This window comes from Peromyscus californicus, unplaced genomic scaffold (assembly GCF_007827085.1).
Source record: "Peromyscus californicus insignis strain IS unplaced genomic scaffold, ASM782708v3 Scaffold_2__1_contigs__length_46816999, whole genome shotgun sequence".
In the NCBI taxonomy this organism is placed as follows: domain Eukaryota; kingdom Metazoa; phylum Chordata; class Mammalia; order Rodentia; family Cricetidae; genus Peromyscus; species Peromyscus californicus.
This window is the reverse complement of record NW_026294540.1, coordinates 10,223,473-10,243,635: the sequence shown is the minus strand read 5'-3', so window position 1 is coordinate 10,243,635 and position 20,163 is coordinate 10,223,473. Positions and strand designations below refer to the sequence as shown.

Here is a 20,163-nt window from a genome sequence, read left to right as displayed (position 1 = left end):
TTCTTGGGGGGGGGTTGATTTTTCTTTTTTTTTGGTACCAATGTTTGGGCACCCTATGGTTCCCAGATGTGCTACAAAATGTCTGGCTAAAAATAAACGTGCGTGCCGTTAGGTAGACACAACCCACACTTCGCAGGGAGGCTTCTGAGCTGCCTGCTGGTGTCACCTGGGGAACGAGGTTACCTGTGGCTCTCTGTGACTGGAGCCAGATCTATACTTATCTATTTGAGGGGCTGTTTAAAAAAGACAAAAAATCAAAGGCTTCACTGGTATGTGGATGCTTACTCGAGCCTTTATGCTCCAGGACTTTGTCTGAGTGACAAGACAGTTAGCTTTCTTTACTCACTGACCCCGGTTGGATGGAGTGGGTGGGGCGTGGGGGAAATCTGTCTGCCTGGCTCACAGATCCATCTGAAGCACCTGGTACACTGCCTGGCACTTGGCAGAGCTCAGGAAATAGCCTCTGGGTGGCCAGGTGGATGACATTGACCATTGGAAAGCTGGAGAGGACAAAGACAGGGCATCCTAGGCGCAGGAAGTCACCGCCCACTTGGATTCCTGTCCCTGTCGCTTCTCTGAGGCTCACTTCCCTCTTCTGAGAAATGGGAGCAAAGACAGATGCTTTGAGGGGCTGCTATAAGATGGAGGAGGGTCAAATTATAGGTGTTGCGTGAGTAGTTTCTTCCTCGTGTTGTTTAGTCCAATGCCCAGCATCGTGACTACTGACCACCCAAGAAAGATGCATGGATGAGACAATACTTCATTCTTTGTACTTCTCAAAGACAGCCATAGTTTCCTCCTCTCCCTACCCTTCCTCTCCCCCTTTCACCCTATCCCTTTCCTTCCTTCCTTCCTTCCTTCCTTCCTTCCTTCCTTCCTTCCTTCCTTCTTTCCTTCCTTCCTTCCTTCCTTCCTTCCTTATTTCTTTCTTTCTTTCCTTCATTCCCTCCCTCTGTCCCTCCCCCACTCCCTCTTTTCTGGAAAAAAAACAATTGCCCCTGACTGAGCCCACCCCAGACAAGCACACAACATATGCACGAGCTTATACCTTCATGCCAAGTCCCCAAAGACACATCCCACCAGGAGCCTGAAGTACAGTCTCCCTTGAGTCAGAGGGAGGAGACAGAGGTTATGTTAGCCCATATTCCCACAAACACTTCCAACTCCCAAAGGTGGGCTGCACCCCTGGTGTCTGAACCTGAAGAACACGGCCTGAAAGGCCACCCTGTCCCCTCTGGGTGACTCACAGCAACTGTCTCTTCACATCTTCCAGGGACTCAGTATCCACAGTGACTCCATGCCACCTATTCAGGGGTAGCCGCAGCCTGCTGGGTGCTGACCAGGCATCCAGTGCTCTGGGACACCTGTCCCCATTTACAAAGTGAGAAACCCAGAGAGGACAAGCACTTAGGAGGCTGAGGCAGGAGGATGGCAAGTTCTAAGCCAGCCTGGGCTACAGAGTGAGGCCTTGTACCAAAACACATAGAAACAAACAAATGTTCAGATAAACTAATCTCAGCCCCGCTGCACAGGGTTACCCACCATGGTTCTGGCTCCCAGAAGGGGCTGACAGAGCTTCCTTTCTTGACACAGACCCTTTGGCTCAGACGACTTAGGGAAAAGTCATCGATTGCCTCACTTGATAAGGGAACTGTGGCGTGCCTGAGACACCTAACTACACAGATGTAAAGTGGGGGTGCCACGTGGAAGAATCAGTTGTGAGTGACACTGCGTGTATGTGTGGGGGGGACAGGGGTGTAAATGAAAGAGGATGCATGTGTGAGAGAGAGAGGAGATGTGGTGGGGGGCTGTTTGTACGGTATGTGTTATGTATGTGTAATGTGTGTGGATATGTGTGTGTCTCTGTGTATATCTGTGTGTATGTGTATGTATGTGTATATATATTATGTATGTATATGTGTGTGCATGTGTGTGTGTGTGTGTGTAGCACACACACACACACATGCACACACACACTTTGTAAAGTAGATCTGGACATTTTCCATCTTCCTCAAGGGGAGGCTGAACTTATAGACATATTAAATGAACCTCTTTCCTTTTCCTGTGTGGTTTGAATCTCCTATCACTTCTATATTTCTCCGTTACTTATTTAAATAATAATAATGATGATATAATAATAATAATAATAATGAATGTCACTGGGCACTCCACCCCAAGGAGGAATGCGGTAAAGGAGGAGGCACTGGCAGGCCCGGTCAGTCACACTCACCTTTCCTCTTGGTGCAGTGGTAAATTTGGCTGTGCTCCTGGGCCAGTGGGTACGGGTTGGGCGGGGGCAGAAGGTCCTGGGAGGGGCCGGAGACACCGTTCTCACACTGGTACTGGGACCCTAAATTGGATGAGGTGGAGAGAGCTCGGGTCTCACTGCTGAAGGGACTGTGGCTGGAGGTCACCTTGTGCCTCACTGTGCTCCTGGGAACCACGGGATACTCTTTACTGAAAGGAAGAAGACAGGAAATCATGTCCACCAGTGCTCTGCTGCAGATTCACCTCCTTGCCGAGCCACCGTGTCAGCGAACCCACTAGAAACGTCAACAAATGAGAAACTAGGGGGTCTTTGATGAGCAAGATGGCCCAGGAACTCCTGGCATCCCATACCAGGAACTCACTTTTCATGTCTTGTACATTTGGCAAGTAGGTGTAAAACCAGCCAGGGGTACACCTAAGAACCCTCCCCGGCATCGGGGCATTGGAACGGCTTCGGCTCATCCGCATGTCTTTGAATTGTCCAATTCAAAAGCTGGGTGTGCTGCCTAGATGTTTAGACTTCACTTCTTAGTATTTATTTGTTTGTTTGTTTGTTTGTTTATTGGTTTTTCGGGACAAGGTTTCTCTGTGTAGTTTTGGTGCCTGTCCTGGATCTCGCTCTGTAGACCAGACTGGCCTCGAACTCACAGAGATCCGCCTGGCTCTGCCTCCTGAGTGCTGGGATTAAAGGCGTACACCACCGCTGCCCAACTTATTTATTTTTTAAAAGGCCACATCTTTGGGCAAGTAGAGCAGACCACCCTGGACAGTCAGGTACAGCCTTAGGTCTTTCTACTATAGAGAGATCTTGTATAATATTAGTGGGACCAGCCTTAATATTATACATCCCAGGGGCTCAGGAGAGAGAACTACTAACAGCGAGGACTATTTTCAGGAAACAGAATCTCAGCACACCGAGCTCTATAGTCCACTTGCTTTAATTCCTCTGGCATAACATCCTTTATACACAGCTTCAGTTCTGTTCTCCTGCCTAGCTCCTTTCTTGCCTGATTTCTCTCTGTATCTACTGTTCCCTCTTAAGTTCTGTCTTAATTCTCTCGTCTTAATTCTGCCTCATCTAGGTCCTTTTCACCTTGTTCTTACCCTGTTAGGGCTTTCCCATCTGACTCTTTCTCATCTTCCATCTTGTTTCTCTAGTACTCTCTTCTAGCCCTTCAATCCAGTTCTTTCCCATCTCAGTTTGTTCCTCTCAAGTTCTTACCCATCTAGTTCTTTCATTCTCTTTTCTCTTCTCCATCCTCCAGTGCCCTGGAAGTCCTGGTATGTATACACTTACAAGCAGTATTCCCTTAGCAGTGTAAAGCCAGGCTTCCAGGGTCAAACAGAGGGGTGATAAGAATCACATAGGGAGGCAATAACCGTTAATTATCATTTGCAACCCCAAAGGGAAGTGACCAATGGGGAAATGAATTAACTAAAGGCTAAATTCAGGTAATATCTAAGAAGAGGGCTCTTATGTGCTCAACTATAGTCTTAAACATGATTGGTAGAAAATGTTAAGAATCTATAAGTTGCTAGGTCAATGGGAGAAAATAAAACTGTCTTCTTTTTTCCTGTGACTCATATCTGTCCAAGCTATCTGCCATTTTTCTGTAGGGTGGGGGAAAATGTGTTTGGTAGCTAGGCAACCTGTACAGCTAGATGCCTCTGGTGATAGTTAAAGAGAGATCTGGAACTAGAGGTAAGGTTTGGGAAAGGAGGAAGTAAAGCTTAATTAGCACATCCGCCAGGCCTTCTCAAACAGGTAGCCTGGACGCTTAAGTCTGTTGTTAGAGAGTACAGAGTTATCTCTAATAAAGTACTTTCCTCCATGTGGGGATGGACCTGGCCGGATGCTGCCAATGATGATAATTACAGGGAGGCTTGAACTGGGGTTCTGGCTGAGCATAGCTGTCAGCACAGAAAGTTATCTAAATATTCCTAGAAGTGGTTAGGTAAGGAGTTAGAGGTCTATAAAGTTAGTAAGGCTGTAAGAAAGGAGGGTCTGAGCTAAACTGTGTAAAGCTATCACTGAACATCCACCTGACCTAGGCGGTGTCTCCTTGTAGAATTTGAGTCAGGAGACTTGTAGGTGGGCTGTTATCATTGTTATCCTCGAAAGTTGGGCGCCCACCTGGGTGGTGTTTCCTGTAGTCCTTGAAAGTGGCTAAGGGAGATAATCTGATTCCAGAGAAAGCCTTTCCTGAGGCTGTTCTCCAAATACCTGGAATGTGTATGTCCAGAGAGTGATCAGTCCACACTGTTAGCCCTTCTTAGGGAAAAGTCAATTGGGGAAAACTATGAAGGCACACATGATTTTCATAACAGAAGACGGCTGATATATAACAAGCCAAGTAACACCAAAAACTCCTTGGGATTTGGCTTCCTCTGGAGGAATTCCCTGATTCCTCCAGGTAGTGACTTTGCCATAACCAGCTGAGTTTTAACCAGCAGAGAGATTTCCTGATTACGACTTTGAATTACTTTAAGTTGCTCTCTTTGCCCCACTGCTTACCTAACTGCTCTGTGGCTTGGTTTTTCCCATCTGTAAGTTGGGGGGAGGGGTGCAATAAATGTCCCTAGTTCACAGTCAGGAAGGATGGCTCAGTGGGTAAGGAACTTGCTGCCCAAGCTTGGAGACCTGAGTTTAATCCCTGGAACCCATGTAAAGGTGAAGGGGGAGAACCAACTCCACCAAGTTGTGCTCTGACCTCCCCATGCACACTACGGCATGTGCATGTCCCAAATACATATCACATGTACATATGCATGGACACACACACACACACACACACACACACACACACTAATAATAATAATAATTAAAAGAAGAGATCCTCAGGGGCTGGAAAGATGGCTCAGTAGCTAAGTTCTGTTCTCAGCACCCATATCAGGCAACTCACAACCACCTGTAACTCCAGCTCCAGGAGAGCCAAACACCCTTTTGTGTGGTTTGCACACATCTGCACTTGTGTGTACATAATGCCCCTCCCCCACACATATATGCATAATTAAAATTTTAAATAAATATTCACGAGACTATGAGTGGAAGTGCCCCCACTTTAAAAAATTCCCAGTTCAAAGGGTTGTTGAGAGACAGAATGAGAAGGCCGCAGGATAGTGCTGATCACGGTGGCTATTGTCTGAAGTAGAGAGAAGAGAGGCAGGGGAGAGGGGAGGAGACGGGAGAATAAAAAAGATGGAAATCACAGGATGAGATGCAGAACCAAACCAGGTCCCCTTGGCATCACCCGCAAATCCTGCTGAGCCTCAGCATCCACTCTGTGGCTTCCTGCTCAGCATCCTCCCAGGTTCTGAGGACGGAACTCCGTTGGTAAACTGTTTGCTTACCGTGCACCAAGCCCTACGTTTGGCCCTCAACACCAAATAAACCTGGCATAGTGGATTGCATCCATAACCCCAACATGTGGGAGGTAGAGGCAGGAGGATCAAGAGTCCAAAGTGACAACAATAACCATGATAATAACTTGATAACCATCTCAACACGATTAGTCTCCTTTCTAGAGTATGTGTTTTATGAAGTTGATCACGGTATTCTGAGATATGGATGGGTTTCAACACTCAGGGAGAGAACCCTCGCCCTAGACAGGCTAGGGACATACTCTGATACAAAGCATGTATGGATGAGGAAATACCAAGCATCAGGACTTTTTTTTGTCATAACCTGGAATCAAATATTTCTTTAGGCATTTGTGGAGGTAATTTTTGATCCAAATAGGTTGAGTCTCGCTATGAACAATCACATGTGGGAAAGTATGTGCTTGGGGGTACTAACTCAGCTCCTCTCGTGCAACTGAAATGCGTGTTTACGTGTGGAAATTAAAGTGTGCGTTTGGGACTGGAGGTATAGCTCAAGAGGTATAGTGCTCACCTAGCATGCATGAAGCTCTTGGTTCAATTCCCAGCACCACAATAAATAAATAAGTACATAGAGACATACATATATACATACATACATATATACATACATATATATACATACGTACATACACACATACATACATGCATATATACATACATATATATGTACACACATACATACATATATACATATATCATACATATATACATACACACATATATACATACACATACATACATACATACATACATAGCTGGAGACACAGCTCAGTGGTAGAGTACTTGCCTAGCAAGCTTGAGGCTCTGGGTTCAATTTTCAGCACCACAACTCATTAATTAGTTAATTAATAACAGACTAGGGATGTAGCTCAGTGGTAGAGTATTCATGTGGGATGTACAAGACCCTGAGTTTTAATAAACTGCAAAAAAATTAGAAATAAAATAAAATATAAAGCGTACACTATATAATCTCAGGAGCAAGCCCCATATGCATTAAAGGTTCTGGAGAATGCCACAGGCATGAGTCCATGAAGCTGTGATGATGCTGTAATCTCTGTGCCCATTTTACAGATTGGGAAGCTGAAGCCCAGAGAGATGAGACAACTTGCCCATGGACCCAGAACTGGCTAAAAGACACAACCAGAATTCTAGCCCAACCATTCCTAAACACTTCTTTCAATGTCTAAAGCAGAGCCCCTGGATCAAGGTTCCCTTCTACGCACCAGGGATATAGCCTTCTCTGCTCTCCGGCCCTGCCTCTGTCTGTTATGAGGAAACACATCACAGTGGCCAGGCAAGGGACATGAAGAGCCTGCCAACTTTCCATGACACTACACACCCACCACTCACGACACCCAGGAGTCTCTTGGCTATGCTTCCTCCGGGGGGGGGGCGGGGGCTGTGCCATCTCGGATCCCAGCTGGGAGGCTCCAAACAGCCACCAGTCAGCCAGGAAGCTGAACGGAATGGCATCAGCTCGAGAGCTCTGGCTTTTGTGGTTCAAACCGTGTAATGGAAAAAACAAGAAGAATAGAAGAAAAGGCACAATAATAAAACACCACCGAAGCCATCAATTCTCACCGGTAATACGGCTTGGGTCTGATGAGGTCAAGCGCTGGGCTGTCAGCACTCCAGGAGGAAGGGAGAAGTCGTTTGGGGTTTTATATGTTTAACGGGGATGGTTATTTTTTTTTTTTTTTTTTTTTTTTTTTTTTTTTTTTTTTTTTTTTTTTTTTTTTTTAAAGGTTTATTTATTATGTATACAGTGTTCTGCCTGCATGTATCCCTGCAGGCCAGAAGAGGGCACCAAATCTCATTACAGATGGTTGTGAGCCACCATGTGGTTGCTGGGAATTGAACTCAGGACCTCTGGAAGAACAGCCAGAGTTCCTAACCTCTGAGCCATCTCTCCAGCCCCGGTTATTTTTTTTTTAATTAAAGAAAATAAGCCTCCAAAAATATTGGCTGAGGGAATTTACAAGGGAGCGTACCAGTGTGCTCTGTGGAATTCTCCCATCCAGCCTTGCCAAACTGCAGAATTACTCACCCCGAGAAAGGCCAAACCCTGTCTTATAAACACTTCCAGAAGTGGAAAAGTGATATTATCCTCAATAACCACGTGTCCCTCACAGCTTGATTCCCTCCGAGGAGCCTCAAACATCATCCCCAGCGTGTGTCAAGAACATCCTGCTTAGTGCCTGAGATGCTGTGTCCCAAGGCCATCTGACAGTGTGGGGCTGTGGGCAAGGGGAAGGCAGTGTGCCCTCTCCATCCTGTGAGGCAAGAGAGACACGGGGAAGGAAATGTCCGGAGTAAACCACAGGCAGCGTGGGTCCCCATGGAGCTCTTCAGCAGACCCATCAAAGGATCCGTCAGTCAGAGGAACCATTAGCGTCTCTCTGATGGGAATCACCCTGGTGCCTGGGAGAGGAAGGTGAGTTGTTTTCATCAGAAGCTTAAGGACTCGCATGAAGAAGCCAGAGCATTACAGAATTAGAGGAAAGGTTGGAAAGGTGTATGTGTGTGTGTACAGCAGCCATGTGAGGGCAGGTTTTCACCATAATTGCCACCACCACCATCAGCATCCCCACCATCCTCACCATCACTACCATCATTACCATCATCACACCATCATCTCCATCACCACTATGATGGGTACCTCCTCATCCATGTTCCAGCCACCGTACTGATTGTTGTCTTCCCTCATTTGGTCCTAGGTCATCCCTCATTTCACGCAAATACTTAAGAGCTACCATACAGATGAGAAAGTTCAAGTTCAGACAGCTGACAAGAGCCAAGAGCGGATTCACTCGGAGTCCGTTCTATTCCTAAACTCTTACGGACAAACTTGGACGTGGTGATGGGGAAGCTCTGCCTGCACACCTGCTGCGTGGCTAGAGTAGGGTCACTGTTCAGGACACTCGGCTGCCCTTGTCACAGACCAGCATCCCACCAACGGGCTCTGATCAGAGGCACCAGACACAAGCCAGATCTCAGGTTCCTCAGCTCTCCCTGGGTGCTATAACCCACAGAGCAGACCCTCCCTGACTCAGGCTCCCTGACATTCTGTTCCCTGGGAGTGGGTAGTGAATGACGCCATTGTCACTGGGTCTGGGTTGTAAAACATTACAAGGGAATATTGAAACCGAGGGCCAAACTGCACCATCAGCCTGCCGCCAGCTAATGAACCCGTTTTCCACTGCTCCGCAGTGGATTGAATCGGCCTTTTCACGAGAGCAGGTGGCAGGGAGCTGGTGGGGGTGGGGGCTTTTGTTCAGTTTTGTTTTCTCTAGTAGGTGCTTACCCAATTTCTGGCAGCATTTTTAAACAACCAAGGGGGGGGGGGTGAGGGCTGTAAAAGTCCCGTTCTTGTGGGGCAAATTCCTCTATGAGCTCCCCCACTTTCATCTGAGACCCAAATTAAAATAGGCCGGGGCAAACACAGCCCCTAGGGAGCTTTCTTGGTGTGTTCACCTTCTAATCTACTTGGGGAAGTTATTTTGATCTGACATGTGTGGGTGCCACGGGAAACCAGGAGGGCACACCTCAGGGGGCGCACACCCCAGGCAACATGCAGCTCAGCCCAGTTAACAAATGGATTTGGCTCTGGGCTCATGGCAGAAAGGCAGAGAATCATTCTCATTGTGGGAGGACAGGCACAAATACTTTCATAAATTTCCCACTAGGGCTGCGTGGTTTGAGAGGGGACCAAGACTCTCAGGGACTTCTCCTCACGCTGGGGACAACCTTGCCTTGCAGCTATGGGGTCATGTGGTTATACATCTCTAAACAGAGTAATAGCAGGAATTGGCTCCTGGTTCTGATGCTGGCCTGGCTGGGTGAATGCCCCACGCTTAAGCAGAGAGATGGGGGCGGGGGGGGGGGGGTTGACCTCAAAATCAATATATAGCCAAGGATGGCCTTCAACTTTTGTTTTCTGGTTTTCTGCTTTTTAAATGTGTGTGGGTGTTTTATTGTGAATGTATGTCTGTGTGCCATGTGTGTGTCTGGTCTCCATGGAGACCAGAAAAGGGCACTGGGTCCCTAGGAACTGGAGTTATATATAGTTTCAAGCCACTATGTGGGTTCTGGGAATTAAATCCAGGTCCTCCAAAAGAAAAGCAAGCACTCTTAACCACTGAGCCATCTCGCCAGACCTCATTTTTTTAAATTTATATTTTAAAAATTGGGGTCTATTTATTTTATTTTATGTGCATGAGAGTTTCTTCTAGCACGTGTGTCTGTGCACCACATGTGTTCCTGGTACCCAAGGAGTTCAGAAGAGGGGCACTGGATTCCCCGAAACTAGAGTTACAGACAGTTGTGAGCCGCTATGTAGGTGCTGGGAATTGAACCTAGGTCCTCTGGAAGAGCAGCCAGTGCTCTTAGCCTCTGAACCATCTCTCTAGCCCTGACCTTCGTCTTCTGATCCTCCTTCCTCTGCTTCCAAGGGCTTGAGATGATAGGCATGTCCATCAGGCCTGGCTAAGGCGGTGCTGGGGATGGAAACCCAGGGCTTTGCGAATGCTAGGCAAGTACTCTACCAACTGAGCTCTATCCCAGGCTCACTTCCTGAGAGGCGGGGGTCGTTAGAGAATCTCATTATGCAGCCAAGTTGGCTTTTAAGGCCTGATCCTCCTGTCTCAGCCTTCCGAATGCTAGGAGGACAGGAATGCAAGACTCCGCCCATTCTGAAGCTCTGAACTGCCTCTCCATCTCAAAGATCAAGTACTTCCGGCTTGCCAATTTTCTGGAGAGAGGGGTGTGTGTCTGCACCCAGCCCCCCGGAAAGGGGTCTGACATTCCAAAGGTGGTCTTAGAAAATGCTACTAAGACAACTCTGAAATCACGGGGGGGGGGGGGGGGGGGGGGGGGGGGGGGGGGGGGGGGGGTACGGACGGACCGGACGGACCTGGACCCGCCTCCTTTTGTCCCTTTGTCTCATTTCCTCCCCTTACAGGAAAGGGAAACCAAGGCCCACCCCTGCAGGGCATCGCAGAGTCACAAGGGAGAAGCTCCATGGAAAGCAGGGAAGTGGAGCTTGGATGGGGCTGAGGCTGAGTGAGCTCTGAGGCTGTCCATCAAGCCGACCTCCCTCACGTCCTGCCAGACCGCACGGCGGCGGCGCAGAGCAGACCTACAGCTCAGCCTCAAAAAAACTGGCAGGTTTTGCAAGCTGGAGAGATGACTCCGGGGGCAACCCACTTGCTCAGCAAGCCTGAGGACCAGAATTTGAATTCCCAACATCCGCATAATGCTGAGTAAGAGTGGGCACACCCCCCCCCCCCCCCCCCCCCCCCCCCCCCGTCTGTAGTGCCAGTGGGAGGGAGGCAGAGACGGAGATCCCAGGAGCAAACTGGGTCTCTAGAGTAGCTGAGTCAACGAGCTCTGAGTTCAAGTGAGGGGACCCTACGTCAACCTGGGAAGACACTTGACATTAGCCTTGAGCCTACACACACACACACACACATTCATACATACACACGCATACATACATACATACATGCATGTACGTATATATACACACACCCTTATATATGCTAATAAATAAGGGGAACAAAGGGATTTTTCTGGTATGTTCTAGATTTTGACAGGGGTTTAGATGTTACAATTATGTACATTTGTCAAAAAGCACAAGGTGAACTTACAGTGTCTACATTTCACTCTGGAAATCTAAAATAAAAGAAAGAACTGTGAGCACCAAAAAAAAAAAAATTGAATCTTAGTTACTGATGCACACGCTGAAGGGTTTGGGGTGAAATGGCTCATTCCTGTGACTTAGTTTAAATTTCTTCTGTTAAAATGGGAAGGGATAGGTGGAGGGGTGGGGTGGATGCACTGGATGGATGGATGGATGGGTTAGAGGGGTAGATGGTTGTGTGGATAGACCGGATAGATGGCCTGGAAGAGCGGACAGAGAGACAGATGGATAAACATGTGATATGAGCAGAAACTTACAGAAAACTTTTGCTCCATCCGGGAGCCACAGACTGCCAGGGAGAGGTAGAGAAGTGTTTCCTAGCAAACTTCCTTGTAAGCCTGATAAACACTGCTGAAATACAGAGAAGGAAATCAGACACATCGTGATGATGGTGATGATGATGGTGGTGGTGGTGGTGATGATAAGAATGTGGGCGCCTGGAAGTGTAGCTCAGTGGCAAGGCACACACTTAGCAAGATCAAAGCGCTGAGATCAACCGCCAGCACCCCAAAATAACGAGCTAAATAAAAGTACAAATTGTGTGAAGGATCGAGGCAGAGGTTTCTCCAATAAGGCACCGGAATGGAGGAAAGAGTCAACTCTGCCAACGCTCTGCGGAAGTGCAAGGCGGTCTCTCCGGGGGCGGGGGGGGGGGGGGGGGGGCTGTCACCTCACACCTGCTAGCATGGCCACTATCAAAATGACATGAGATAACAGGTGTTGGCGAGAAGGTGGAGAAAAGGGAACCCTCTCCACCGCTGGTGGGGATTCGGTTTGGCACAGTCATCATGGGAAACATGACAGAGTTCCTTCAAAAGCTAAAAACAGAAGCACTCTATGATCCAGCAGGTCCCTTGCCGGGTCTGCATCCAAACAGGATGGGATTGGTGACTGGATTCCCTTGCCCATCGCTGTCCTAGTCACCAGCGTCAAGACGTTGAAATGGCCCTATGCCTGCAAGTGAATGGCTAAAGGGAGTGAAGAGTATGTGTGGGGTAGAGTATCAATCAACCTTCAAAAAGGAAGGACTCCTCTCCCTGGAGACACCACGAATGAACCTGGAGGGTGTTACGCTAAGGGAGCGAAGCCAGACACAGGAAGATAGAATGTAAGACCTCGCTCCTTGGTAGAGTCTAAAATGGTCCAACCTCTGGCAGGAGGGAGTAGAGTGGTGGCGGCCATGGGCTGGAGCGAGAGGCATGGAGACAGGCTGGTCAGAGAAGAGGGAGCTCCAGACGTGCGAGAGGGGGTGAATGCTAGGAAGACACTGAGCAGCAGAGCATAGAGTTGATGGTGCTGCTCAGGGTGAGGGAAGTGTGCAAAGGGGTGAGAACTAGGTGTTCCTAAGGGAGGAGAGGGAAAGGGGAGGGAGAAGGAGAGAGGAGGGGGAGAGGGGAGGAAAGGGAGGGGGAAAGAAGGGGAGGAGAGAAGAGGAATAAAAGAAAGCAGTAGTTAGGCGAGGTGACGTGCTGACTGTAGTATTGGGCTATTTCGTGGTCTGTAGATCAAAGCTTTGAGTTCTACACTTCCATACATAGACATTTTGTCAACCACACTGCAGTAAAAATGGCAAAAGTGTGGATGGACGAATGAGTGCCTCACAGCACCCTCTCCAGAAGGCAAGCGCCCTAAGGCAGGAGCGGCCATCCTGAAGGTAAGAAAGTAGGAAGCTATCCAAGCATCCTACATGACATCCCAGATGGAGCCTCTGCAGGCAACCTCAGCTTTACAACATCACTCATGGCTGGTTTTCCACTCACAACCTCAACCTCCCTCTTGTTCGAGATAAATGTGTTTCCACTCCCCCCTCCCCACCTTGGGGGCCGGAATCCAGACAGGAGAGTGGGGAGTCTGGGCTGCTGACACAAAGAAGTCTCAAGTCACTTCTCTATAACCAGGCATTCAGTTGTCCTTTAGCCACAAGCAAGAGAAAGCAAGAGCACTAAGCCTTCCATATGAAAGCCAGGCGTGTGTGGTCAGGGGCTGAAAACTGACTTACAGACAGAAGGAACAGAGGCGGGAACCAAAGAACTGTAACTGTGGAAGGGCGCCGGCCCCCCCCACAAATCCCTTGAAATTGTAGGATTTCTTTTCTTGTGTATATACTGCATTGCAGATCTTTCTTGAGGTCATTTGATTTATTGTGTGTATGTGTGTGCATGAGTGTGTGTGTATTTGAGAGAGAGAGAGAGAGAGAGAGAGAGAGAGAGAGAGAGAGAGAGCTGGGGTTTCTCTATGTAGCCCTGGATGTCCTGGAACTTGCTTTGTAGACCAGGCTGGCCTTGAACTCAGAGATCTGCCTGCCTCTGCCTCCCAGGCACTGGGATTAAAGGTGTGCGCCATCACCAGCTGCTTTCATTGGGCTTTAAGAAGGGGACACTGTGGAAAGGGTGATACAAGCAAGGCCAAGCAGAGGTGGAGGACAATGTTCATATATAACGTAGCCAGGCTGAGTTCCTCCAAGACTGCCACTGGCATGGGGGCAGTGGTGGGGAGGGGGGTGGTTCTGACCTGGCTACTGTGTCCTGAGATCCAAACTTCCCCGTTCTGTCTGCTGAGGACAGCTCAAAATTTAGACATGTCTACCTTAGGGACCACTTCCCATTAAAAAAGCAGAGAAGCACAGGTAGCATCACTCCTGAGGGCATCACAGCCCCGAAGTGTGTCGACCCACAAAATTAGCTGGTCCCTGGTAAGATTCCATCAACACAAGCTGAGTATCCTGAACTCCCAAGCCCAAAAGGCTCCAGGGCCGGAAGCCTTTTGAGCACTGACGGGATGCTCCCTGGATGGAAAACTGCACACTCGTTGCCATCAAAAATGCAGATGCGAGAGCAGCAAGATGGCTCAGCAGGTAAAGGTCCTCGTCCCACATGAGTTCCATCCCCGGAACTTACATAAGGACAAAACGAAAAAAAACAAAAAACAAAAAAAAACCAGCACTACAAAATTGTCCTCTGACCGCCACACACCAACACGCTATGGTATGCCTGCACACACACACATACACATACATTAATAACAACAATAATGATAACAATTTAAATGTAGGTGTAGGGCTGGGGATGTGTCTAAATGACAGAGCACTTACTTGGCATGTGCAAAGGCCCTGGGGTCTGTCCCCAGCAAAACCCACAGACTGTAAGCAAGCCAAAGAACTGCCCAGCACTGTGAAAACTGTATATTCCCTTCAGGCTGCGTACACAAGGCCTTGAGACACAAATGAATCTTCGTGGGTGGAGTTGAAATTGCTTATGCACGAGCAATGATCCAAAATCCACAGTATTCCCATCTCAGAAAGGTTTCTGGGCTCAAACATTTTGGGTGAGGGACATTCAATCTGGACAGCCTACAGCGGAAAGGCCACCAGAGCTCGTGGCCGCCATTCTGTAGAAGAAAAGCAAGGAGCACCCAGGGGCCTCTGCAGCTGCCTCAAATTCAAACCCATCCCTCACTCTGGAGAAGGGGGTTCCTCTACCCCTCACTCTGTAGAAGGGGGTTCCTCTCTACCTCCACACTCTGTAGAAGGGGCTCCATTCCACCTCCAGGGCATCCTTGCTCATAATAATGGCTCTGCCTCTCAGTCACCTGTGACCCACCTGCCATGTGACCTCAACAAGATATGCACCACCACCCAGCACAGCCAACATGGGACATCACTGTGGCTGTGTCTTTCCGTGCACGCCAGGCAGTTTTAAACCTCAGTATGCCCCTTGTCCCTCATACAAGCGGTTCTCACGGTACCACCCTGCCCCTGCTTCTCTCCAGGTCCCTCCGAGACCCTTGGAATCTATACCCTACTCTTCAAGTCCCTGCCACTGCTTCCCTGTCCCAGCCCAGAAAACCGTCCTTCTCAACACATTGAGCCCCTATCCTTCCAAAAGTGACCATGACCCCTCCCCAAAGCCTCCCTTGACCCGAGCCCCAGCTCCCCACCCTTCAATACCCAGGTGTTTTCAAGCTGTCTAAATACTCCGTAGACACGGAAGTCAAGTTCAAGGCAGGAATGTCAGTGAGGAGCAGGGTGTGGGGTTGTCTCTGGCCACAGTGGAGTCCCAGTCCTGCCTTGGGGCTGAGTTGGCATGCATGCGCAGGGGCATGAGGTCTGCTGCTGTCTTCGAGTTATCTCGGCAGCAGCATCTATTCTGGATGTCAACCCCACTTCAAGCGCCAATCATTGCCTTCATTCATCTGGGAGTCGGCCTTCCTGCTTGCCTGCCTGCTTGTTTGTTTCCTTCCTTCCTTCCTTCCTCCTTCCTTCCTTCCTTCCTTCCTTCCTTCCTTCCTTCCTTCCTCCCTCCCTCTCTCTCTTCCTTTCTTTCCTCCTCTCCCCATCCCTCCTTCCCCTTCCCTTCCTCCCCTCCTGTCCACTTAGTCTCATTCTCTACACAGTAACATCTCTGAGACTTCAGCACCGACACGCAGGTGAGTCCGTGCACCCTCTAAAGTCAGCTCCCCCCGTCACTCACCTCTTGGGACTTTGAGAAACACTGACTGTGAGAAGCTGTTTTTCTTTTTTGTGGCAGTCCCTACCTTTCTAAACAACCAGGGTGCGTGCGCACTCTCACAGGAAGCTGGAAATGGGCCATTTATGTGGTTTTATTATTTTTTTTCTCCTGTGTTTATTAGAAGCAGTGATGGCTCCTGTAACTGGACACCATAAATGAATACTGGAGAATAACTAAGTCACTGCTGTGTTTGTCCAAACACAGCATCAGAAGAAAGAGAGTGTCGGAGTAGGGTTCGTGTCCGGGTCTTGGCCAAACTGGTCCAGAACCCAGCTAGCTCAGTGGAAGAGCTGCGCAGGCCTCCAGAGGAAGCCCTGCCTCTCTCTCATCCCTCCTCCTCCTCCTCCTTGAGTCAGCTGTCACCGAGTGTGTGGAGGACAGGAAACAGAATTACAAGATTAACCGTGAGCCGGCCTTTATCACAGCCGACTCCAAGAGCCACGGGCCTCGCTTGTCACTACCTACTGCGACCTGGGGGCTGGGACAACAGCCCAAAATAAACTCGGAGCGAAGTTAGAACTGAGAGTCCCAGGGAGATTTCCCCCAAATCAGGGAAAGTGTCCTGAGAATGGACTAGGATCCAGGTTCCCTGGGGGCATTTCTCAAATAATTTTTGTTTGGTTGGTTGGTTTGGTTTTTTGAGATAGGATTTCTCTGTGTAACATCTCTGGCTGTCCTGGAACTGGGTTTGTAGACCAGGTGGGCCTCAGACTCACAGAGATCCACCTGCCTCTGCCTCCCAAGTGCTGGGATTAAAGTCATGCGCTATCACCTCCCGGCCAAGTAATTCCTACAAGACCCCTAAAATGTGTAGGCTACACTTATTTGTGCCCATTTCACAAGTGAGAATATTGAGTCTCTGGAAGGTTAATTCACTTTCCCAGAGTCGCACAGCGACAGACACAGAGCAAGGGGTAACCCCAGCTTGGATTGACCTGGGAACTCTGTTACTTCGGCCACTTTTTTCCCTCTGTCACTGCCCCTAAGGCCACCTGCAAAGAGCTGGATGATCACACACCCTGTCTAAACCCCCAGAAGGTCTAGCCTTCTCTCAGTTTCCCCAACACGACTCCTCAGATGACCACAAAGACCTATGGTTCTTAGGCTGAGAGATTGAGAGATGGGCTCCCACATGACAAGCGGCCATGACTAGTCCCCTCCCCCCTTCCTTCCTCCCCCTCCCCGCCCCGCCCCCCCCCCCCCCCCCCCCCCCCCCCCACCGCTCCCGTCCCTTTTCCTCTTTCCCATCTGACGCCTGAACAGAAGACAGAGACACACTCAACCCGAAGTAGGGGTGGTGGGGAGGGCAGGTTAGACCATCCCCGCGTCCTAGCACTCAGACACCTGCCCTTTCTCCACCTGCCTCTCTTTTCGTGTGTGACTTCTGTTCCTATGAGCTTCCAAACAGCCAGGTCCCCCAGCAAGGGAAAACTAGCAAAGGAAAGAAGAGCTCTGTCAGGGAAGGAGAGAAAAGATCAGGGACAAACCGAACACGGGTCCCAGGGCTACAAACAAGGAAAATCAGACAGCTCCAGAGTGCCTGCTTTACCATGAGCCAAGCGAACAGAGCCAGTGGGGGGGGGGGGGGGGGGTAGCAGGGCCTGATGGGAAGGGTGTGGTCGGTCGGTGGTAAGAGGTCTGCTGGACCTCCTTCCACAGTGACAGGAACCTGAACGGTTCTCCCGTGTGCAGTGATCCTGTCCGGTTGTTTTCCAAGGCTCTCTGTGGGACTGCCTGGAGAAGACTCCAGAGGAGAAAGGGGCCGCCGTCAGTGTAAGTCAAGAGGCTGCGGCCCTCAAGGAGGGTGATGGTTGGAGTTCAGTCTGGCAGGAAGGCGGGTGCTGAATGCTAAGATGCACCAAGAGGAATCGGGCCGGGAGAGGACCTCAGCAGTAGAGCATGGGCTTATCGTGTGTACGAGCCTGAATTCGGTCCTCAGCACAGAAAGAGATACACTCCTCAGGACCGGTGAGGCTGGAGAAGGAGGTTGCCCCCTGACCTCTTCAATTCACCATCCCTTGCAGGAAGGATGGGAGAGGTGGGCGATGCTAAGACCCTTTGGAGGCCTGGGTTTCTACAAGGTGGTCCAGGTTGGACCTTCACCTGTAGCTCTCAGACAGGGCTTCAGGGTGGCCATTGCTACCTCTGTAGCAAAGTCACCACCAGCGTGGGATGTGACTCTGAACTTGGCTGTCTGGGGGCCTCAGGTAGCTGTATCCATCTCTGCTTAGATGGGATTTTTGTTGGCACAGGCTCCTCTGACCCTAGGACTACAGCAAGTGCCGATTTAAAACTGCATTTTGAGAATATTGAATTTAAATATTCCTGGGGCTGGAGAGATGGCTCAGCAGTTAAGAACACCTGCTGCTCTTCCAGAAGACCTGGATTTGATTGTCAGCACCCACATGGCAGCTTACAACCATCTGTAACTCCAGTTCCAAGGGATCTGACACCCTCTTCTGACCTCCATAGGCGCTGAATGTACATAGTACATGGACATATATGCAGGGAAAATATCCATACAAATAAAATAACATTTTTAATTAAATTAATTTCACAGCACGCGGTTCTTAGCGCAATGTTTAGACTCCAAGACCATGGGGTCTCCACCCCTCTCTCTGTGTTTGGTCCTTCACCCTTCTTTGAATGACCATGTCTCGAATCTAACTGACTTTCCCTCTCCTTCTCTTCCAGAATGTCATCCATGATTTCATTTTATTCTGAATCACTAAACACACTCAGAGGGAAAGAGAGACAGAGAGAAAGAGAGTATGTGTATATCTGTGTGTGTGTGTGTGTGTGTGTGTGTGTGTGTGTTTGTGTATGCATGCATGTGTATCTGTGTGCTTGTGATCAAGGGGATTGAGATATGATTTCTAATTCTCTTGCCCTGCAGCAGGTCGAGCTGGAAGTTGAGAGAATAATCGACAAACTGCCTTGCTAGTTCAATCACTTCAGTCAGACCCGATTCCCTCTCTCCGTTTGTTCCCACCCTTTCTATTTGTCATATCAGCGACTGCGACCACAGGATATGTAAAACTAGCAATTGATTTCTAGCACTGGCTGCCAACTCGCACCCCCACCCCCACCCCCCACCCCCTGAGGTGCCCTGGACACCACCTGGTGTCAAGTTGGTCTGTGTTTCACCCCACCCCCACCCCCACCCCCCAGGAAACGGAGTTGTTCACTTCTCTCTCGTTTATGGAAAGCTGTTGCCGAAAGAACAGCCTTCATCAGCTGAGATGGATGAGGGGAGAAGGGGAAGGGTTTCATGGAGGGGAGGGACACAAGGAAGAGGAGGCATACAGTATTGGGTCCCTGGCCAGCTGGATTCTAGTCTCCCACCCAGACGTTCACACTGCAGGCTGCCTGAAAGCATCCATCCAGATCATAAAGGTTATCAGAAAAGGGGGCGGGGGGGGGGGGGGCGGGGAGATGGCTCATTCCATCATGTGCCTGCCTCACCAGTGTGAGGACCTGAGTTCAGATCCCCAGAACCCATGGCAAAATCCAGGCGCAGTGAGGCTGGTCTGTAATCCCAGTTGTGGGGAGGTGGACACAGAAGGATCCCTGGAGCTCCACAGCCAGCCAGCTTGGCTGAATCAGGGAGCCCAGGTTCAGTGAGAGACTCTCTCAAAAAAAAAAAAAAAAAAATAAGGTAGAGGAGGGATTGAGGAAGGTACCTGTGTTGACCTTTAACTTACAGAGGGAGAGACAGACAGACAGACAGACAGGGACAGAGAGAAGGGAATGAGATCTCTTTCTCGGTTGGATGGCATCAACGCTGGGGGGCGGGGGTTGTTGACCCGATTTCTTACCTTTGCATCCGAGACATCCTGTGCAGTTCCATGTCATCGCTGCCCCGGAAGCCTTTGGCGAAGGGGTTGTTCTCAATTTTCAGCTGTGTAATCTGCGAGGAGAAGGAGGAGGAGGAGGGGGAACAAGTTGGTTCATATTTGATTACCACACAGGAGGACCTGGGGACAAGTGCGCACAACAAACGTTGTGGAAAAGAGGCTCCGGACACAATACAGCCTGTCACAGTGACGGGACTCCCCATCGGAGTGGAGGCTTTGAAAAATGTCCTAGGTCAGACGGTTGTGAGAAGGAAGGGGAAAACCTGCCTTTGGTTTTACTCATTAATTGGAGTCATATTCTGCATCGTGTGTGTGTGTGTGTGTGTGTGTGTGTGTGAGTGCGCACATACATGCACATGTGTGTGTTGAGCATTTTGCACTTCAAAGGAAAAGGAAGCCTCAACATTTGGCTCTTCTTCCTTAGGAAGCCGTGAGTGTTGACGTGGTG

The 20,163-nt window shown here is 49.4% G+C and overlaps 1 protein-coding gene across 1 annotated transcript in view; it reads right to left on the bottom strand.

The window, feature by feature from the left end:
- Positions 1-20,163, bottom strand: part of Tbx5 (T-box transcription factor 5) — a 46,469-nt gene that overhangs the window by 9,111 nt on the left and 17,195 nt on the right. The window contains exons 6-7 of the mRNA XM_052754822.1: positions 19,677-19,768; positions 2,231-2,457 (exon numbers count right to left, since the gene is read on the bottom strand). Coding sequence (XP_052610782.1) covers positions 2,231-2,457; positions 19,677-19,768 — 319 coding nt within the window. The remainder of the gene's footprint in view (positions 1-2,230; positions 2,458-19,676; positions 19,769-20,163) is intronic.